General features: G+C 36.8%; 1 protein-coding gene across 4 annotated transcripts in view; it reads right to left on the bottom strand.

Annotated features, from left to right (window-relative positions):
• Positions 1-5,345: 5,345 nt before the first annotated feature.
• The window catches only part of LOC150078422 (cytotoxic granule associated RNA binding protein TIA1-like), a 695,656-nt gene continuing 677,694 nt past the window's right edge, over positions 5,346-23,307 (bottom strand). For all 4 annotated transcript variants that reach the window (XM_090385386.1, XM_090385385.1, XM_090385387.1 and 1 more), the window contains one exon: positions 5,346-7,821. In XM_090385386.1, coding sequence (XP_090241512.1) covers positions 7,662-7,821 — 160 coding nt within the window. In that variant the 3' untranslated portion in view covers positions 5,346-7,661. The remainder of the gene's footprint in view (positions 7,822-23,307) is intronic.

Here is a 23,307-nt window from a genome sequence, read left to right on the forward strand (position 1 = left end):
AAAGATAACTTAGTTGATTTTAGTTCTTCGAAAACTCAGTCTTGTCTTCTTACCTCTCGTAAAAAAGGACTTTTTTGCTCCTATGCTTATCTTCGATGGCACACTCAGATTTATAGACAAGATCGCATATATCTGTTATGAATTACCCTGACTTCTAATCTTTCTTGGCAATAAGCATACCAAAAATATTGCTTTCTATGCATCTAAAAAAACTGGGTTTTCTCTTTCGCTCTCGGCGTTATTTTTCCTCTAAACAGTTGTTCACTCTGTATAAATAACAAATCTACCCTACCATGGAATTGTTTCCAAAACGTCTCTCTGGCTTCTAAATTACATCCAAAAGAGGTCAGTTATGTTAATTAGGTACCCATCTGTAACAGTCTTTCTCTCTTATAGACGTACTGTTTTTGCTGCATGCATTTTCCATAGATACTTCTTTTGAATTGGCTTCTATAATTCCTCCTCTTTCTCTTTGAAACCAGTCAGCTTACTTTTACTGTCCGACTTCAAACACACAGCACAAACTCTTCTTATTATTCATTTATTCCTTCAACTTTCGTTTTCTGAACAAATCTCCCTTGATACAAATTTTCTGAAAATTACAATTTACAGAAATTCAAGGCTAATGTCAGCAAGTATCTTTTTTCATCTTCTCAACCTCAAACCAAGTACGGTACTGACTACTAATAGGTTCTAATACCTGTCGTTCTTGGGTTTTTATTAAAAAAATATATATATCCTTGAACCTTTTGATCGCACATCGCATATACGCTAATTTGCATCCTTGAGCCTTCCGAAACATTTTAAATCAGTGTAGGAGATAACTAATATTTTTTTGAACTCTTTTCTCAAGGGAGTCGTGTTTTCTTCCTCCACGGGATTCTATTCGGATCAATAGTGTAGCTGCTGCTGTGTTATCATGCAAACCCGCTATCACAGATTTGTTACAGTGAAGGCATTACTGAATTATCTAATATGCCGGTGTGGACATGGCCTTGGGAGTTGTAGGCATACCACTAAGCCCATTCGAAACCACGGAAGTAGCCTCATATCATTGTCTTAATAATGAAATGAGAAAAGGCGTTGTAGTATGGACAATATTATCAGGGCACTGTGTTCAGTTAAGTAACACGAGATGCTCAAATGAACCTAGATTAATTTGAGCATCTGATCCAAAGGATGTGTGACTCGACTTGTTGCTAAATAAGACAATTGGTGTTACTCGGACTTGTGATCAGTAGCTCTATCATGGAAGCCAATGCTGTGCAATTATTTAAGGTAAATAGACCCACCCCTTTGCGGCCTCACTATTTGCAGAAACAACTTGGAATTGGATGTTCAAATGGATCTCAGTAGCACAAAACGAGAATTGACCGATATGGCAGCTGACAGTCAGTCTTGCTAGAAACTGCATACTCTACATTGAACCAGTGCTGATATTTATGGTTTTCCCTTGACATATTTATTTCCGCTCCTTTTCCTTTGCACATGACGCGCCAGACGTACATTACTGGTATCGGAGGGCGTTCTGTGTATAGTTGTACTCATTGCATAGCATATAGTAATGTGATTGTATTTATGCTATTGAATAGGTGGCAGGTTAGGCAAATAGAAGGATGGAGAAAGAAAAGCTCCGGTCGAGAGAACTAAGTTCGTGTTAAAAAGACGAAATTTTTCACAGACTAGAATAGAAAACGCGATCGAAATTTTCTCTCTATTCCAGCATTTCATGACCTAAAATGATTTTCGCCGATTTTCAGAGTTGTCCCTTTCTTTTATGTTTGAAAAATTAAAATCAAATTTCTTTTTGTAGTTAATAATTTATTTCTTATAAGTTAAGTTTTATGAAAATTGTTTTTAAGGTCTAATTTCTTTTTTCTAATATATTTATAACAAATTTCAGATATTCCCTGCGGACCTCCTCTGGGAGTCCTCCTAGAATTCCAGAAGGTAAGAATTATAGATACATATAAAGATTATAAGTACATTTTAGATACACTGTTTATTCTGCTTATTTTCAAAACAGCAAAAAGCATTAAACTAACTGCTCAATATACGTGCATAAAGGTTGAAATAAGATTGCTAAAACTGAAGATCCGACCTTACTCATAAATTACTGACTTGATTAAATTGATTTAAATCATGGGAATTTAACGCATTTCTTTGGGGGAGGAGAGTTTAAATTTTCTTCTCTGCTGAGACGGGGGTAGGAGGAGGAGGAACTGTCAACCAAAAATAAGATCGAAAAATTGTAAGTTGCCACTTTAGAAGAATGGTTCCAAACGTTCTAATTCTGATATTTTGTTATCATAGTTTCCATTATTAGTATTTGCTTGAAGTTATGCTAAACAAACTTCTATATTGAAATAGAAAATTCAAGTTCGATAATAATAAGCCAACTACAAGAAAGAACAAATATAGAAACCAATATTCACAAACATGCGTTCGGAATGCGACAGAGGAAGGGTACCGAAACCTAAATAATTAGGTTATAGCAATGGGGAGTGGTTTGAGTATCTTAGTTGCCAAATATTTTCTTTATACAAAACTTTATATGTGTGTTGGGGTAGCAGCTGATTTCCTAGGATTTCTGTCCCATTATTAAGGAGCTAGTTGAGTGTGGTGTATTGTGAAGTGTTTGGTTCTGACGTATGTAAATATTTTTAAGCGTGCTCTGATAATATTATAAAAAAAATCTTAATATGGGATCAAGTTGGTTTGGTGGAATCTTAGTTTGTGGTCTTTATGAAAGTTAGCTGCTCAGATTGAGACTTCGTGCAACATAAAAGGTGAAAGTAGAGGTTTTTTTTTTCAAGGAATAAACAGTAAATGCAAATGTAAAACTTTCAAAGTTGCTTGCTAAGCTTTGAAGGTTGTTAATTTGGGATGCTGCGTTATTGGCATTAACAGAACGTTTGGTGACTGGCATCCGAACTGCAGGCTTTCGTTAATTTTTGTGATCTGTCTGTAGTTAATTTCGGCTTAAAGATGACAAACCTTCACTGAAAAAGAAAAATCTACTGACCTTTTTGATTTGTTATTCCAGATTTTTCTCAAGAGAGAGAAAAATTCTACCGTGTTTTAGATTATCCTTTCAAGGCTTCTAGAAGTTGAAGTCTTCGTGAAAGGAAATAGCGTAACTAGCTTTTCTTTATTTTCATGGCCTTTTAAGTTGTTTAGCTGTGCCAATAAAACTGTATATTGTACAATAGTTTCTTTTTGCGGGATAAAAATCCTACGTCCGTTCTTAAGAATGACTAATAGTAGTTATTCAAAATTTTCTTGTTGTCGATTGGATTCCAGCACGAACCTTCTCAAACGGAAAACACGTATGGGCTCTTGAATTAAACAATTCAACTATTAGAAGACAAGGGCGTAAAACAGCTATCGCATTATATAGTGATGTCCACTTGTTTATTACGTGTCGCTTACTGTATTCAACTTTTAACATAATGGTAAGACTTGAGGGCATTTGATAAAATTTACTTTAGATCGGCAACTATATCAGTTGAGAACTCATATTTGTTATTAAATTATATATATAAGTAATATTAAGAAGTCCATGCTTTTTTGTCATCTTTCTTTTTAGCAGCTACTGCCTTATTATATTGGTGGACAAATTAAGATATAATTCAGTTCATTATCAATAAGTGTTAAAGGAGAAAGTTTGTCATAAGGATCATGAAAATTGCATGAACAACAAAAAATTACATTTTCAACAAAATATTTAGACGAAATCGATATGGAATGTGAAAGACTGATGGTTGTGAAGGTCGCATCCTTCTGTCCTATGTTTAGTAGCATGCTGCTTAACAAAGTATAATCCAAAAAAAATCTACTTCTCCACAACAGTTAATTTCAATTCCTGGAGAGTTTTTGGAGGTGGTTGAATGCTTTCGGTTTGCCTTCCCAGGACATTCTATGCTTGGTCAACGGCATGAAGTCCAGTGATCACGTTGATCATTCCCTCCTTTGAATATTTGCATCGCCAACATCTATTTCCATAGTTCAAATATGGGAACAGCTGTTGGAGATGTAGCTATTTAAAAATCGGATAAAACGAGGAACCATATTCTAGCTCACTAGAATGGGATTCGTCGCTTTTTTTTTCAGATGATACATCATCCCGAATTTGGCTAACTCTTGAATTAGAACTCATCAGAGAAGATTGCACAGTGATATCCAACTTTATTTCAAATGTAATGTTGGTGACTTGAACTGAGGAGGCTCTACAATGGATGGATGTTAGCGAGATGCGCTGATACAGTCAGTTTGATTAAGCCTTCCCACTTAAGTTTTCCTAGAAATTGTCCTTGAGTGGCAGAATAAGTCCACTAGTCGACTTTCGGATTGAATGACACATGGCTGCCTTCTTCTGGTCTTTTGAAAACTGTTACAGTTTCTTGATATTATTTCCAATAACAAGAATATACTTTTCTTGATACATTCAGCCATCTTCCACTTCAGTCTGTGATCGGCTTTCTTCAAACCTTGTTCACCCTTTCATATTAGGCCCTTCTAAGCAGTGACATCTTGTCTTTTGCAGGTTTTGTTGCTATTTGCTTCACCAATCGAAGGATTGATGCAAGTATGAAGCAAATGTCTTGAAATAATGCGAGTTGGTAGCTGCAATTATTTTAAAGGCATCACAGAATTTCATGTTTCCCTTTGAACACATTGGTCTGTTTGGAATGGATATTCAGAATTGACATGCAAAATTAGCACATTAACTTCTGTCTTCTAATTTATCATTATAAAAACATAATGATAATGACAAGGATTTCCATAATTTTTTACACTATAAAAACATTAACGAAAAATGATTGGTTACCTTAATTTGGTCCACCAGCGCATTTCAAAGTGAAATACATTTTGTTTTGTCCTTTTACTGAAATTTTTTTCAAAAAAATCACGTTTTTTTTTTTTTGTTTTTTCCCTTCGTTACTACCTAGAGGAGGGGAGGGGTACTGGAAATCAATTTGGAGATCGCTGCCATAAGTGAGCGGCTCTAATTTTTTTTAAAAAATGTCTCTCCTCAGAGTTTGTCCGAATTCCTGTGGAAGTTTTTACTTGCCTTAATGAATGACTTATTGGACAATTTAAACAGTGCAGTTAAAATTATACCTATTTAACAAAACAAAATTATTATTATTAAAAAAAACACAAAACACCTTCAACTAGAAGTCAGAGACGGATCCACACAGTTGGCGTTTAGTACGGCAGTCAGGAGGAACTTGGAAAGGATCGTGTGTGTGGCTGCAAGTCGTGAAAAAGAGTTGTGTTGTGGATTAGAATTTCATAAATAACGAAACAGCTCTGTACAAATTTATCACTTTTATTTTTCATCCTTTTATCTCAGATTCTACATTCCTAATCCCAAATCACACAGCATCTGTATGTTTGAGCTTAGCATAAATACACTCCAGCGTCATCTGGCGTTACTACACTAAACTTCAGCATTGGCAGGGCAGACTAAAGCATTAACTACTTAGTATTGGCGCACAGGTCGCGCACACTGGTATATTTTGTGCACGAGCTATGTCTACAGACTGCGGTGTCTAAACACAGGGGTCGCCACAATCTAAGGTACATGTCAAAGGACAGACAGGGTTGTTGTTTGTTTGTTTTTTTTTCACACATAAAGCATCAGTCAGCACTTGCTAACCTTTGGATTGTTTTTGTTTTTCCCACAAAAGCTTTGTAAGCTTTGAAAAACTTCATTCATTTAATATCAAAACATGTAAAAAAATGAACATCAGTAAACCTTGTTGAAACATCCATGCCTTTCACAGTGTCTCTTTCTTAAAGTTAATTTGAAATGTTTTCATTTCAGCAACAAGTAAAAAAAATTTCCAACAGACTGGCTAACAGTGAGCCTTGTATATACAACCTCTACCCTTTTTTTCCTATGTGACAAGTGTAATAATACTTATCTCTCTTTTCTGTGTCATCAAATAGACTCTTGACTAAAAGAAAAAACGTCTCAACAGGCTTGGCGATATTTCCCACGCCGTCCTTTTAACCATGCTACGGAAGCCTTTTTTTTTTCACAATAATATTTAAACTACGATACTCATCTGTGTACTCCTGTAGCAGAGGGATAACTACAAACAGTGGACACAACAGTTAGGAGTTTACACACGCACATACATGGTTTTTCTTTGGTTCAACAAGGAAACTGTACATGAGGGAGTTCTAGTGCATTGGCAGGTCCTACGTGGGCGATGCGATAGCATAGTTTAGTCTATCTAAGCTACTATAAACTACTGCGTTTGTTATGAAATTTACTGTTTGGGGCAGATTCCACCCTTGTTACAACTTAGTATCTACTTATCTAAACACTCGATACGGTAGAGTGGGCACACGCAAATAGACAGCTCACTTTTTTGTACATTGTGCATACGATGTTTTCTTCACACCAGCACTATATACTAGTGTGTGTGTGTGTGTCACAATTGCTAATCTCTCACTTCTGCACAAATGTCCTCAGTGTCAAGGGCAACCAACTGAATGCACCATTTAAATACAGTATGAAAATATCAGGCATCTCTTTGAGGTGGCTACACCACCATATCTGTCAAAATAAGGAGAGGTTAAACAAAACTTCTTTTCATCTCTCTCCAAAAATACTCATTTGTTTAGAGGAGCATATGAATTGGCTGGTAGTGAAAGCAAACTACATAATAAAGTATGACTGCATTAGAACAATAACTCTATACACGACTTGTGTAAGCCTGGATCTGGAATGTTTTCATGAATGCACCTCTAGAAAATGCTACAAAGTGAAGATTTTTTTTTTTCTTTTGTGGACAACACTGGCCAACAGTAACGTTTTTTTTTTTCCTCGTGAAACACAAACATAAATATCACTTACCTGAACTACGAGAAAAGAGATTTTGTTTCCTTTTATAGTAGTTCAGACGAAAAGAAATAACTTACACCATAACATGAATATTTAAGACATAAAAGCTTCTCTTATAAATTTGGCTGCAACACATGTTTTAAAATGTTCCTGTTATATTCTGACATTTAAGTCCAAAAATCCTCCATTCAAAACATACATACTATTGTCTTATTCTTTACTTAAGTTATAACAACTATCATATTTGTAATAAACAGAACAGTGCTTCTACAGCACGTGGAACAACAGAGCGTTCCTTTGCTGCTCACAGGGCCCACTGAGGAATGGAAACACTGACTAGCTGGTCAAAGAGATCTAGACTAAGAGATCTGTCATCTCTGTATTTTAAAATCATGATTAAACTAGCAGCAAACACAACGATAATGATTCAGGTGGGGCCTGAGAACCGCAGATTTCTTTAAAGCTTCTGTTGTTGAGATCAAACATCCCCCCACACTTTCCCCCTCCCTTATACCCTGCTGGCAGCCGTGATACAAACCAACAATCGATGGCTCATTGCTCAAGAAGAGCAGGAGCACCAAGTCCACAAAGAGCCTTAAGCCCCAAGCTTCGGACAGACTGGGCCATTTCTGGTGGTTTTTGTGAGCAACAAACCAGTGCAGAAGAATCTGTCTACAAAGCCTGGGGTGCCCTCGGTCTGTGCTCCAATGGAAAAAAGCTGTCCTCTGGTAGCTGGGTTGATTCCTGCTGTTGAGAGGGAAGAGGGGAGGCCTGTCTGCACACCTGCCATCAGAAGGAGTTACTGAGCCTGGTATTGTTGCATAGGATAGGCACCAATCATCCCAGGCTGCTGCAGACCCTGGGCAATAGGGCTCTGTGCTGCTGCTGCTGCTGCGGCCGCTGCTGCTGCCATCTGTGGCTGACCAGGTATGCCTTGCCATGCCATCTGCATTCCCAACCTGTAAAATACAAAACAGATCGACTCAGTTTAAATGCACTGAAATACTTCATAATAAGAACAATTTTAATTGCTGTTATGTGTACTATAACTGCAAAAATTATAAGCTCTTGAGAGATGACTCAGCTTAGCCAAGGTTTTACGTACTTACTTTTAGTCATAGTCAATGCCACGATTAATAAAATATGTTAAGAAATAGTCCACAATTGCATGTAACGCAATTAGACGAGTGTATACACTCGTTTTACATGCAACCTGAGTTTTTCTTAATTATGTCTAATAGCAAGATATTTGATTTTTTTAAATTTATGTCAATATTTAGAACATTAAATCAAGAATTAATTTGTAAATTCCATAATGACCCAGGATAAACTAAGTTGCAGAGAATCGTGCATAGAATTATACTGTTTATAATGTTAATTCTGCTAATAAATGATGCCAAAGTAGTCGGGATAAAAATGGCCAATTTTTAATGAACAACAAGCCACACATTAGTTCTGCAGAAGACTGATCACTTAGTGGTGAACACAAGCAAACTCGGCATTCTGTTTGACAGAATGCCGGATTCGCATTTTAGTGAAAGATTTTTTATCTTATTTAAATTTTACATGCTGTCCGACCAAAAGTTAAAGCAACATAGGTGTTCTAGGACTAGTTTAAAGACATTTTATAGTGGAATGACCATTCCAACTTTGGTGGAATAGTGAATTTTTAATAATGGAGTTCTAATAAAAGGTGTATTCTTTTATTAATACATCTGTTTGTTTTAACTTCAATTTAATATAATTTCAGTGGAATGTAATTATCCGAACCAATGTTCAGATAATTCTGAACTGTCAGTTAGTACCAGACTAGGATGCGTGTACCAATTAAAATATTTTAACAATTACGAGAAGTTAGCTTACAGCTAATGAGAAAACTAGACTGACTTTCGTCAACATCAGGTAGAAGAAATTAAACGTGTTTAATTCTCTTTTAAGTGTATACAGTTGGTTGTAGTTTTGGCTGTTGTACTGTAATTTATTTATGGCCCAGAAAAGGCTTAAGAAATTTAAAATTACATTACCTATTTAATTATTAAATATTAGTCTCTGAACTGGGATTAATTTTTAAACTTTGTTAATTAATCAGGATTAATTATTAGGCTTTGTTAATCATTAATGGGGTTTATGTATTTAGGATAACATTCAGAATAGGATTAAAGCGCAGGATGCACAATTTTCTGTCTGAATGTGGTAGACAAGGTGAAAGGAGGTTAGAATATTAAGCAAAGGAAAACAAATCAGTCTTTGATAATAAATATAAGTAATTAGAGTGTTGGTAATCATATTCATTTATTACCTATGACACCAACATGTTATCGTACGAGTATACGGTTACGCCTTTAGGGATTCTTGGTTCCTATAGTTCGGTATGGGATACAACTTCGTAGAACTGGAGACATGAATTTACTCAATAATAACATTCTCCAGTGTATTTTCAATAGCATCCCATTAACCAGGTCTGTTCGCATACCGAAACGAAAGGTCTTCTCACTCACTGATTTGTTGCTATTTGACAGAAACTTGATAATTTCATTTGGTAACGCAGAATTCTGATTTCCGAGAAACTTGAGGCCGAAATATCTAAGGGACTCTGATCTTAATTAGTCAGGAAAGTTTTAGTTTTGAGGATGCAAATTCGTATCATCGCTTTGTTCCTTTTCGGTTAGTATTCCAGCTGTTACATGCACTTACCTTTCACAGCATCAAGTCTCGCTTGTGCAGACCCGATTATTTGTCTAAGGCTCATTCATCTACCGGGACAGCACAAATTGTAGTTTAATATCATTAGTTATTCATCACTGGTAAATCATAATTGGTTGCCTAAGCTATTATCGTGCTATTTTGGTTCCACTCTCAATGTTTCTATTGATCCGCTGTTTTCTACTTTTAAAGCGGTTTCGGATCTGGTGCCGGAAGGAAAATGCATTTTTGTTATCGACTTTTCTGGGATGCATGTACGTGGTGTTAACAAAATTGTAATAATGCCGAGGTTTTGTTTAAGGAATATGACAAAAGAGGGCGTCGAAGGTTACTGAATTTCTTCACATTGACTTATTGATCCCAAAGAAAGAGAGCGTTTCGTCAGTGCAGAAGATTTTTCTTTTACAAATTCCTTCGTCATGCTTCGCCGTTTACAAAGTCTGGTTTTTTTTTTTTTTTTTTATACTGAAAATAGTGACGAGCAGTCGCTGCTTTCGGCACTTAATGAATTAACACAAAAACAAAGATTTATTGCCAAAATATTGGTGCCATCAACACCTCCCTAATAAACGGATGAACGTAAAATTTAATCTCCTTCATTTTCTCCCTTGTGAGATGCTACCTTCGATAAGCAATCCCAAGAGCAACACACTATTCCTTGCTATTACACGCACCATTTATAGCTGTGAAGACGACATGTTGCTACTTTGGAGTCCAACTTGTTCCATCGGGAGAAAACCAGTACTTGATTTTTTTTAACCTTTTTCATCGCAGCACTCATCCAGAATACTGCACATTATCCCAACAAGTGTTGGGCGTGAAAATGCATTGCCTGCATTTCGTTGGAATGATCTCTAATTTCGCGAAATTCAAGAGACATTTATATGCAATGAGATCCACTCTGCCACCTCCAATCGCAGCCCAACGCCTTATACTTCCTTTGTTTCTATACTGGGTAATATGACGGTCAAGGTCTACCATTGTACCGCGAGTCGGATTATTCAAAGAATTATAGAGCACACCTAATCATTTCGTATTCGGATGCGGATTTTTTGTAAATCACTTTAGTTTGGTTTTTTTTTTTTTAGGATTATTAGCAACTAAGGCCATATTGCTCCAGGGATATGCGGTGGTCATTCCCTGACCTTTTCGCATCCTCCATATTTGGTGGTGACGGGCTCGAACCCCAGTCTAATCAAGAAGCGTGTGCTACACACTGCTGCTCCTGCCCACTTGGCTACGGAGGCGCCTAATCATTATAGTTAAGTAATTATTACTCGCTCAGGAGCAAAATGTTATGTAGGTGATTGATTGATTAAGCTGTATGAATTTGAAAATAGAATTAGCCCTCCCACTCTTATGTCTGTGTGAATTGTACAGGCACTGGCGACTGATTGTATATTGTATCTTGAGATTGCTTCTTTTTATTAATATGGTGAAGATGGTTTAACTTGTCTGATCTAATAGTGTCAATGTGTTAGAGAAAGAAATCCTATTAAAATAGGTTACGATTATAGAATTTAAGTTGTTCTTTGAATGAGTGCAACTTAAGCATCTGGTGTAATAATTTTGTTGACTGGAGACAGCTCTGACAGGATGTCTTCAGTCCTACCTGGGTGTGGGAGGAAGGGCAGACCGGAGAAAAGAAAGCTGGGAAATAGATGCAGATAGGAGAAACAGGGAGGTATCTGCCTATTCCCATTCCTGTGGATAGGGGTCAGCAAAGAAATTAGTTGGAGTTATCAGAGGAAGGAAGGGAAAAGATTAAAGTAGATGATAAAAGTAGGTGACATTCCCAAGATCTCACACCAGAGCAAGAGCCCTAGTGTCAGCAAGGTTATCATCTCACTTGGTGGGGTGAATATAACCCGAAAAGGCGTCAACAAAAAGAATCCCATCCCGAAGGTCGGGGTCAGCAGGTATCCCACGCTGGACAAGTCACTGACAGCGTTAGTTGACAAATCTCATACTGGCTGTGGGAGAGCCAGTCAGTGTCAGCGATAAATCTAACGTAGGCAGCAAGGATGCTGTTTGTGTCAGCAAGTGAATCCCACACAAGCTACAGAAGGGATATCTTGCAGCCAAAGGCTGCAAGATATCCAATCCCCGATTTGTATGGGTGGGGATATCTTGGAATGAAATCAAATTCCATACCATAGGACGTTAACACCAGAAACGTTGGACTGGTCTGTAACTGTTTTTAATTTTTAAGTTGTCCAGTTTTCTCTTTTGAGTTTGTTCTCATACAGCTATAATTTATGACTTTAATTTATAAAATGATGATTAGCAGTACATAAATTTTCTCTTTTTATTGCTATTTTAAAAGTTAAATGCCATTATACCTAAAGTGAACATGTTTCAGCTTGCGTTGCCTTACCGTAAAATGTAAATGCAGTTGTTTATGCTGCCTCCTTTTTATACATACAAAGGTACAGAAATTTAAAGTCCGATAACGTTTTCAAAACTGTCTTTCGCTTTGGGCACTTTTCATTTGTGCACAGTGAGAAAACTTGGATTTGGAAAGGCACTGCCCAAGTTATAAAAGCATGTAATAACAGTCTTAGGTTTCCTGAAAAGGAGAGTTCCGGTAATCTGAAACAGTTGAGACCGAGGATATTTGGATATTCGATTTTTTCGGCTAATTAATTCTAAATGTCCTCTATCTGATAAAATAATAGGATCAGGAAATAAGTAATGAGAGAAAATTGCAGTAATCTGCGTTTATTATTTGCACATTATACAGTCCTGCCTGCCTATACAGCGTATAAATAATTTCCAATATTCTGCTGCTTGTTAGATGTCACTCTTTTTTATCTGCCAATAAAAGATACTGTATTTTCATCAAACGCGTAAAATTAGTTTTCATTTAATTCTTCTTGGGGATTTGGCTCAAGTTTTGTGCGTTGTTTTTAAAATGTGCGAAGACTGTTAGAATTACCGAAATGCAGAGATAAATCTCGTTTATGGAAAGTAAATTCAAGGATGATACAAAAAGTAAAAGAACAAGTCAGATAATAATAATAATAGAAAAAAGTTTGATGCATCTGTGAAAAAAACCTCTTCAGAACTGGTAGATTATTCATGCACTTCCGTAATAATGCCAGCTATACTGAAACATTCTGCTAAAAAACAGTGTAAATTGGCCGTTTTATAAATTTTTATTTGTAGTAATTTAATGTATCGTTGAATTTGGAGTTATTTTTTTTACAGTGAAGTTTTCGCGCATCATATTAGAGTGGTTGGTATTATATAGAAGAGAGAATTGAAATTTTCTGTTTTTTGCTTCATTCATAATGATTTTTAATAAGCGCAATCGTGATTTTATTATACTCACGTGACAGTTTTAAAACGAATTCTACATATTTTTTTCGTTTTAAATAGATTTTACCCGCTTGAGTGTGTTGTGTTTCAGCACAATTCATTGAAACTGGTAAATTTGAAACTGTTAAATCAACTCAATGATTATTTTCATAATTTTAATATCTTGAGAGAAAGACATAGGTGGGAATAACTAATTCCAATTACTGATTTGTAATAAAGAAAAAAACAAAACAAAAAACGCTGCGCTCTGCTTAAATTTATTTGGGCAAAAATTTCGTGCAGCCCACCGTTTCTTAATTTGTAAGTAACAATTTTATTGCGTGCCTGATAAGAAATGAATGGAGAGAGAGAGATATACTTTCAATTAATTCTTAGTTGGATTACAACAAAAAAAATCACAATTGCGCAGCAGCAGTGAAGAACCCAACCGTATTTGATGCTGCTAAAACCGTGAATGTAATTTTACTTCTCTGGATTGAAACAAGGAATGTTACTTTGCCTCCCATCGATAAGGTGCAAATAAGCACCGAAACAGCCGGCTGAGTTGTGGCGCCATATTACTAATAAATAACATTTACAACTTGTATAAATAACATTATAACGCTTCTTCAAATGCGTTATTTCATTGTGAAACGTGGGGACTGTTCGACTGACTTTTTCTGAATGTTCGATAAAATACGGACTCAAGTCCTTTTATAGATAAAGATCATGTGAAACAATTCTATATTGATTGTTTACACTTTAACGAGGGGAGTAGAGCACAGACAGATCTACCAACAGATTTAAAAAAAAAAAAAGGTTTGACCACATGATCTCCTGCAATCCATTTAAATTTCACTATTCCATTTAATCTCAGTATTTAAATCACAGAGTAAAAAAGATTTAAGACCCTCAGTCTAATTTCAGGTCTAATTATAAGGTTTTTAAAAATCATCACAGAAAGATATAAAGCGTGGATAAAATAATGTGGCTATATTGGAAATCAACTTGGATTCAGAGGAGGATGTGGAAAGAGAAAGAAAATGGTACGTCTTGAAGTTCACGCAGAAACAAGTCTAGAAATTGGTAGAGGCAGAGTGATATGCTTTGCCGACTTTGATAACATTTTGATCGAGCCGATGAAAAATAGTCTGGTAACAATAGGAATATGAATAAAGAATTATATTTGAGACGAACAAATTGGGAGGTTTAATGGAGACGAGTCTATACAGGTAGAAATCGTAAGGGGAGTGAGAAAAGGATGTTTTTGTCACCATGGTTGCTTAAAATTTATCTAGAGTCTAAATATATTTCTTGACAAAATGTCAGAGTATGAAAAGGCTGTTTAACCATGGGTAATGCATCTCCATCATTTCTACTACCCAAGTAGTGTGATGCATCGTTTTATTATATCTCATATTGTGAATACCTTCACAACGAGTTTCCTAGATATTGTACTACTTCGAATGACCGACGATGAAGCCAACCAGCTTCGAAACGGTGCCGTCTGGGTGGTGGACCCATCTGAGAATAAGTAACAGTAGTCCTCTCTACCAGAGAAGCGTTACTTATTCGAAGTAGGGCAATACCTAGGCAATTCGTTGTGAAAGTATTCACAATATGAGATACAATGAAACGATGTATGCATACTACCTGGGTAGAAGAAGAATGATGAAGATGCATATTACCCATGCTTAAACAGCCTTTTTTCATATCTAGATTCTGATGAGAAAGGAATAAATATAGACGGGGAATTCATTATGGTAGCAAGATTTGAAGATGACGAAGCTCACCTGAAACATAACGGAGACCCACAGAGAGCAATAAATATTATCAAGAAAGTAAAGTAAGTAATGGAATTGAAATAAGTCCAGATATACAAATACCCAAGAAGCATAATGACAAAATAAACAAAAAAAAAAAAAAAAAGCTTCGAGGAAATAAAGAATGTCATAGGGAAAGAGACTTGGTAAGACGAAATCTCAAGAACGAATTAAGGAAAAAAAAATAGTAGATATTCTGCTGTGTATCGTAACCCCCCCCCCTCCCCTCTGTGGTTACGGTTCACAGCAGAAACACAGATGTTAAATATAGAAATGAAAAAAAAAAAAAAAAAAAAAACTGGGGATAACTGGAATAAGGGTGTGGTGGATAGAATACTGAAATCTGAGAGAGCGAGAGCGCTGGGAAGAAAGAGCTGGCTACCAAAAAAAGCAACAGAACAAAGTGTTGCAGAACAAAAATGCGCAGAAAGAAAGACTAGTAGGAAGAAGAGTTGGATTGCTAGATCAGATTTGAAAAGGCAGCCATGATTTGGTGAAGAGAAAAGCCAAGACAAGGGGAAACAGTCACTGCAGTCCGAATCTGCGTAGGTAGAGAACCGAAGGAGAAGAAGAGTTTTTTTTTTTTTTTTTTTTTTTTACTCAACTAGCCAGTGTATCAGCTGTTTCGTAGTAACAGAAACTGCATAAATTAAACATATAAACCATTTAGCCGTGCTAATAAAGAGAGTAGAAGAGCAGGTGAAACGCTTGATGATAAATCAGTTCATATTCAAAAAGATGACAATTTTGGGCACCGTTGGTGCGGGTATTAATTTTGAGGTAGGCAGCCTGATTCTGCAGGCGAATACGATCCTTCTGCATTAAACAGTACGTGGACGATAATGAATTCTAATTTCAGCTGATATGCTTATTGGATTTAAATACTCCAAGTTAGCAATTTGATTTTAAGCAGTTTACCGAACTCGTGATTTGGGAGGAGGATAAATTTGCCCCAGATAAACTTTTCAGATATTTTTAACAGTGAAGGATTACTTGTAATAAATTTATTCAATTTATATGCACTTCTTTCTTAAATTTAAGATGAATTTTTGATGAAACAGGCAAATATCGAAAAAGTTTTCCTCGATGAGCTTTCCTATCCAATTAAAATATTTTGGAAATTCCCGATGTTTCAAAGTTTCTTTCAAATTCCCTATCAAGGAAATGCGCCAGAATACTTAGGAGAGTGAATGCTATTCCATTATGTAGTAGTTTAAAATATGCCATTCCTGTGTTAAGAGGACACACCAAGCGAATCTTCATCCTGCCAAAAGCGCTCAGATGGTGTATTATTTTCGCCGCATTAATGAAGTCAGTATTTATCACTATCATAAAAGGGTTCCGCTTCACTATCCCCAGATCACAGTTTTCTGCTATTGGGCTATTTCTAATAATTCCCGATAGTTTTCTCCACTAGTTATTTTTGACTGTGGCGCGTAATACAGCGCAAGTAAGGATCCGTTAGCGAGGTGTTGAATCTATATGCCAATGAAATGTCATCATCTTTGGTCATGGTGGTCAGGCAGCAGCCATGCGCATAAGGAAAACGTTCATCTGCAGATGATCGCGAAATTGCACGCAAGCTTTTATTAATATCGGGAACATTAACAGTGTGTGGAGGGCTACAATTCATTTTCACCAGCTGTTCTCAATGGGTTACCATTGCTTCAGTTGATGAGATCGAAGAATTTCTTTTGTCACGGTCAATTACGGAGAAAGAACTTCCGTGCGAACTATGATGCTAGTTAATATACGATAATTTGTAATCGCTATTAACTACAGTAACTGTCCGGAGAACTCCCTTCGCGCACGTAAAAATGCCACGTTTATAGAATGCTCAGTACGGCTTTCTGACTTTACTCAACCTTGCTGCTACGTTTACGCTTTTGCAAGACAATTTTTTCTTCTTTATTTTAACCAACTTCTGTCTTTAATGCGTCAAAGACAGGAAGTTATTTGGCGAATTTATTTTACAAATCATCCATAGCTCTGTTTCTTCTGCCTTTCAGAGTTTTGATGGAAAAACTTGCGTATTAGCTTTTGACTTCACCAATTAAGGAAGGCATTTATCGATAGATGGTTTTTTTCGAAGTTTAGTGAGGTTAGCGTAATAATTTAAAAGGGGAAATATAGATTTAACCAAAAAATCAAAGATGAAGCAATTTTACATTATTGTCATTGGAAGGAGAAGATGCAAATTATTAAAAAAGGGAATGCATCCCAGACTCAAATTACGCACATCGTAGTAGTCAAATATTTTTGAATATCAGAAAATTCATATAAAAAGATGTAATATATAGAATAACCGTGTTTTAATAGTTTGTTACTGTAAGAAAATGATATTAGTTATGGGTGGGGAATTTGTTATTTCAGTAACTTAAACTTAACTTTACTGGTCGCAATGTGTGCAACTTAAACTTATATTTTCCATCTGACAATTTCCTTATTACATGTATATAATTTATCAATTAAAGTTATGGCATTGCGCACTCACACGAGATTAAATCCCGCAACAAATAATTTAATGCTTTACATTAAAATCCAATTTATACAATCTCTACATTTGAACCGCAAAAGTTCCTTCATCACATTTTCCTTTTTCACTTGAACTTTCTGCATACCTTTATCATTTTCTTCTTTGCCTTTTTGTTTCATTTTCTCATGACATTAACTGACCTACCTGTTGTTACCGTCAATTCTATTCTTCCTACTGCTATCTATTCTTTCATTGCTAAAACACTACGCTACGGAAAAGCGAGAATATAGAAAACTAACCACTTCACTGAATGGGAAAAATCTATTCTTAGTTAAGGTAAAAATTGCAGGAAGTAATTAATTAAGTATCTTAATAGAATTTTCTTTTGTCAATAAAGTAAAAGGTAACAGCACGTATCGGAATAACCTAACCATGATTCTAAAACGTTCTTTGTTATAGTAGTAGTAGAGGCATGTCATGCACGAAAGCAAGTTTATATAGCATCAGCAAAAAAAAAAAAAAAAAAAAAAAGAACCCATTGCACACATCCAATCCCTCTAAAATTTTGTCCAGTTCCTCTTTGAAGTTATTTAAGCTAACAACTTCCACAACCGTAGATGGAAGTTTGTTCCAGCAATCAACTACCCGCTGGCTAAAGGAAAATTTCCGCACATCTATTCTACAACTGTCTTTCCTCAGTTTGAATTTATGCTCCCTCAGGTTCTTAATCTGAGCAAAAGGAAGAATCCCATAAGAATTGAGCCTGCTCAATCTATTCCAGGTCTTATACACCTCAATCAGATCACCTCGCAGGTGTCTAGTCTTTATGTAGCCCTTCTCTGTATTCGCTCAAGCAACTCTACATCCTTCTTACAATGAGGTCTACAGACTTGGTACTCAAGGCTTGGCCTGACCATTGCCTAACACAAAGGGATGATCACCTCCTTTTCCCTACTAGCAAAATTCCTATATATCATTGACAACACCCCATGACTTGCTCTGGCCGCCTGTCTGCACGGCTCAGAAAACTTCATATCTGACTGCACAATTACTCCCAGGTCTTTTTAATTTTCTATGACCCTAGGTGTAGTACCACACAGTTGGTATGTTTCTCTGTGGTTACTTCTACCCATATGCGGTACTTGGCATTTGTCGATGTTAAACTTCATTTGCCACTTCTCAGCCCATCTGCCCAACTTTACTAGATCCTGTTACAGTAGCACACTGCCATTACTGTCATCAACAACCCTGCCAACTTGAGTATCATCTGTATAATTGATTATTAAGCCTGATATATCTTCATCAATATCATTAATAAATATTAAAAAAAACAACAGTGTGCCCAACATCGAACCCTCGGGCACTCCACTAATAACATTAGTCCACGAAGAGCAGCTTCCATTGACAGGTATTTTGAACGAACAGAGGGGTGAAGTGGTTTTTTTTTTTTTTTTTTTTTTTTTGGCTGATGCCACATAAGCTTGCTTTCTTGCATCAAATGCCTCTGCTAATGCTAATGATTACCACTCTCTTTCTTCTCCCACTCAACCACCCTTTCATACATTGTAGAAACTTGCCTTTAATACCATACTGCTCCAATTTGTACAGTAGTCTTCAATGCGCAACAGTATCAAAAGCTTTCCTGAAATCCAAATATATGATATCAGAATTATTTTTGTATCTAGTTCTTTTGTGACTGCATCATAATATCCTATCAAATTTGTCAGACAAGACTTTCCCTTAACAAACCCATGCTGTGTCTGAATTATTGCTGCAGTCTTGTCTAGATGATCCTGCAATGCATCTTTAACCAGCGACTCCATTATTTTACCCGGAACAGAAGTTAAACTAACTGGTCTGTAATTACTCGTGTCACCCTTCGATCCCCCTTTGTGAATTGGGGATACATTTGCACATCTCCAGTCCGTGGGGACCTCCCCTGAGTCCAAGGATGCTCTCATAATTATGGCTAAGGGTTTGATTAGTTGCTTTGCCGCCTCCTTTAATATAACTGGATAGATCCCATCCACCCCAGGTGCCTTTCTTATGTTTAACTTCAACAATTTCTCCTCCACTTTTCTCTCAGTTATTACAAAATCATTAAACTCCCTGTCCTCCACTTTCCTAGAGAATTCCTCATGTGTGAATTGTAGATGATACTTATTCAGTTTGTAAGCTACCTGAGCAGGATCATCAACAGTCGAACCATCAATATCACAGGGTCTAATCTGATTCATCCCTTTCCTTCTAGAATTTATACAAGTAAAGAAGTCTTTGCATCCTTTTCCAAACATTTCTCGTAATCTGCCTTCGCTTGCCTAATCTCCTTTGGGACTTGATTACAGACTAGCTTATATCTGCCATAGGCTTCTGTGTCGCCTGATAATTTATATGCATCCCATGCATTTTTCTTCTCTGTCACGAATCTCCTTAGTTCATCTGATATCCATTTAGGCCTAAAACTTGAATGGTATTTCTTAATCGGTATGAAAAGCCTAGTAGCTTCCACGATTAATTCCTTTAATGCTTCCCATTTAGAATTTGCTGTTGGTAACATCATCGGTTGGTCCCACTATATAGAATTTAAAAACTGTGTGAGCCCACTGCAGTCACCTTTACGAAAGCAAAAACCCTTTCCTTTACCCCTGATGGTAATTAAATCTTTAAGTAAATTCCACATCAGTACACTGCGATCACTGCCACACAGTGGTTCTTTTATCTGCAAATTCGTAATGCAAGAATAATCACTGCGATAGCCAGATCTCTCTCTCTCTCTCTCTCTCTCTCTCTCTCTCTCTCTCTCTCTCTCTCTCTCTCTCTCTCTCTTCTCTCTCTCTCTCTCTCTCTCTCTCTCTCTCTCTCTCTCTCTCTCGAACATGCTGCTGTAGTAAACAATCATCCAATAAAGCCACAAAAGTCTTGCTAGTGTGCGAGTGACCAATTCACAAATTCCAGTCAGTATCTGGGAAATTAAAATCCCCCATTATAAGACATTCTGATTTACTGGCCCACTCAATTTCTCTGCACAATTTCCCATTATGCTTATCAGGCCTATAACCCACCCCTATTCTCAATTTTCCTTTCCCAGTGTTGAGTCAGTTGGTGTGCTTACGTCACACCAAACTGACTCAACATTGCACTGTCCATCTATGTCAACTGGATGCACTTCCTTAGATTTTGTGTTTCTTAACTAACGGCATAACCCCTCCTCCCTTCCTATCCTGTCTATCTTTTCTGTACACATCGTACTCCCCAAATTCCAATTCTGCACTGCTAATGTCTGTGTGACACCACATCTCTGATATCCCAACAATATCTGCCTTTGATGTTTTGACCAGCTCTGCAAATTCATCAAATTTATTTACTAAACTCCTAGCATTAGTATACATGCATGTAAACCAATAATTTTGGATCATTGGGGAACTTATTGAGATAGAGTGAAGCAGGTGTAAACTGTTTTGCCACGTGATATTATGTAACAATAAGCAGAAAAAACATTTTTCAGAGTTCAGAAAACTAATTATCACAACTCCTTATTTTTAGTAAAGTAATCTTTAGCTAGAACGCAGTCATTTTTCGGGGAGTGTTAAACTAACGAACTCGGGTTTCGTTCAGTTAAAATCTAAGCGTTATCTTGTGTGTTTTCGTCTCTCGTGTGAAATTTCTACGTTGTGTCCGATGACAATAAATTCTTCCCAAATCTCTAATTATAGCGTTTCGATTACCAAAGCATGGTACAGGAACATGTTCTTCATTTCATTTTAATTCACGATACTAGAGGTTTCCAGAGTGGCTGTTATTTTATGGATTAGAATCAAGGCCGCGCAGGCTAGGTATGGTAACTGTCTATCTTTTCCGATTTGTTTTTACGGAAAAAAGAAATAGTCCGATACCTCAGTCCTGTAAAACTGTTGGGCGAAGAACATAAATATCAAGATGAACCTGGGAAAGCTAGGTGGTCTTTCTAGTCAACATTTTTCCTGCAAACAGTTTAGGATGAAACTGTATTGAGACAGTATAAGCACTTTCATTGTGTTCTATATTTTATGATACTTGATTAACTTTTATTGTGCGTTTTATTTTTTGATTAAAATAACTTTCAAGCATATCGATGTATTTCCATTTAGGCTTGTAATGCCGAAATTCGCGTGTATTCTCTCGGACATGAAGTTTTGATATGAAGATATCAAAACTTTGTCAGATATGAAGTTTTCTGAGCAATGCTGCCAGGGCAGGTCATGGGGTTTTGTCAATGATATATAGGAATTTTGCTAGCAGGGAGAAGGAGGTTATTGTCCCTCTGTATAAGGCAATGGTCAGGCCACGCCTTGAGTACTGCGTACAGGTTGGAGGCCTCATTTTAGGAAGGATGTAGAGTTGCTTGAAGCGTGTACAAAGAAGGGCAACAAGATTGGTGAAGGGAATGAAGAGGTCCTCTTATCAAGAAAGGCGTAAGTTCTACAAATTGCAGTGGCTGGAGACTAGGCACCTGCGCGGTGATCTGATTGAGGTGTATAAGGCCTTGAATGGGTTCAGCACGCTAAATTCTGATGGGATCCTTCCACTTGTTCAGATTACGAACCTAAGGGGGCATAAATTCAAATTAAGAAATGACAGATGTAGAATAGATGTGCGGAAATTTGCCTTTAGCCAGCGGGTGGTTAATTGCTGGAACAAACTTCCATCTGTCGTTGTGGAAGTTTATAGGTTGAATAAATTTAAGGAGGAACTGGACAGGCATTTGGAGGGAATGGTGTGATTTTTTTTTTTTTTTTTTTTGGCTGATGCTGCATAAGCTCATACACTTGCTTTCTTTCATCACATGCTACTACTACATGCTGGAATAAGTAGAAATCACCCAGTTTATTCAAAAAAACTGTTGCCACGTGGAATATTTCGAGTACTTGCATTTCAGTCTATAAGACGTAGGTTGAAGTTACCTATAATGAGACAATCGTACTTACTAGACTATTTAATGTGCCTAAAGGGATTTTTGGCGTACTCGTCGGAGTCGTTTCGCCTATAACACACCCGAACTCTCATCTTTCTTTATCGCAAGTCATTTCAAACCATGCTAACTCAATATCCATGTTTTAGGTGGCAGGGCCTGCCAGAGTAAATAATTGTAATACTGGTGTACCTGGTCTGCCTCCACGGGGCCGAGTGTGGGCAACGTTGGGCCTCAGTAGAGGTCCAGCGGCCAAATGACCAGATGAACAACGGTACACGACAGTACACATGTACAAAATCCATACACTTCTAAATCTCTGGTCTCAACAGTGTTCTGTTTCACATGACAATGTATACTACGCGGAGATGGGGGAAATCCCTGGTGCCGTTTGACACGAATACACTACACTTATCCATGTTACCTTGATTTGTCATCTTATCTCTTAATGACTCCTTAATGGCATCAAAAACCCTTACAACACATCTTGTGTTTAAGTGAATATATGTTAAACATGGAAACATTTTCTACAAACATTTTAGTGTAGTATATTTTACGTGAGAATTTACATTTTAGAGAGCTGTTTATATTTTTCCCTGGTGCTCCTGAATTCGTGAATATTTGGTTATAATTTTAGCTAACCCTCTACTTCCACAAGCAAGTGCTTATTTAGAACACATTCCGAGGCAGCTATAAGGTTGTGAAATTTCAATATATTGTACTTGTGAATTACATGAATTTTTTTGGTCTGTTTTCGGACGAGAAAACCTTGTAAGTCTAGATGGTCCAACTCAGCCACGGTGGGGAAGAATGCATAAATATTTCTTCCTTCTCAGCGGAATTCGGACTAGGCCTTTCCACCAGCGAGAAAGAACCACGATGGTATCCATTGTTACTAGTGAAGAGTGCCATGAAAAGAGGGGAAAATATTTTGTAAAACTGGGTATAATTGGGTCTTATAAGAATGATCTTTCACAAAATATCTGATAATTCGAATTACATTTTCTTTATCTGCAGTTTTATGGTTGCAGTGGAACACTTGAACACCATTTAATTACAATTTGATTCGCGTGCGTTTCATTTTCTGGTTAAAAGTAAAGTTGATGTATTTTCATTTGCACTTGTGATGCCCGAAATTTGGACTTCCTTCAGTATCACGATGAACTACGCTTTTATCGTTCTGCTGTTGTTGATT

This window comes from Mastigoproctus giganteus, chromosome 11 (genome assembly GCF_048544385.1).
Source record: "Mastigoproctus giganteus isolate SK-2022 chromosome 11, ASM4854438v1, whole genome shotgun sequence".
NCBI lineage: Eukaryota > Metazoa > Arthropoda > Arachnida > Uropygi > Thelyphonidae > Mastigoproctus > Mastigoproctus giganteus.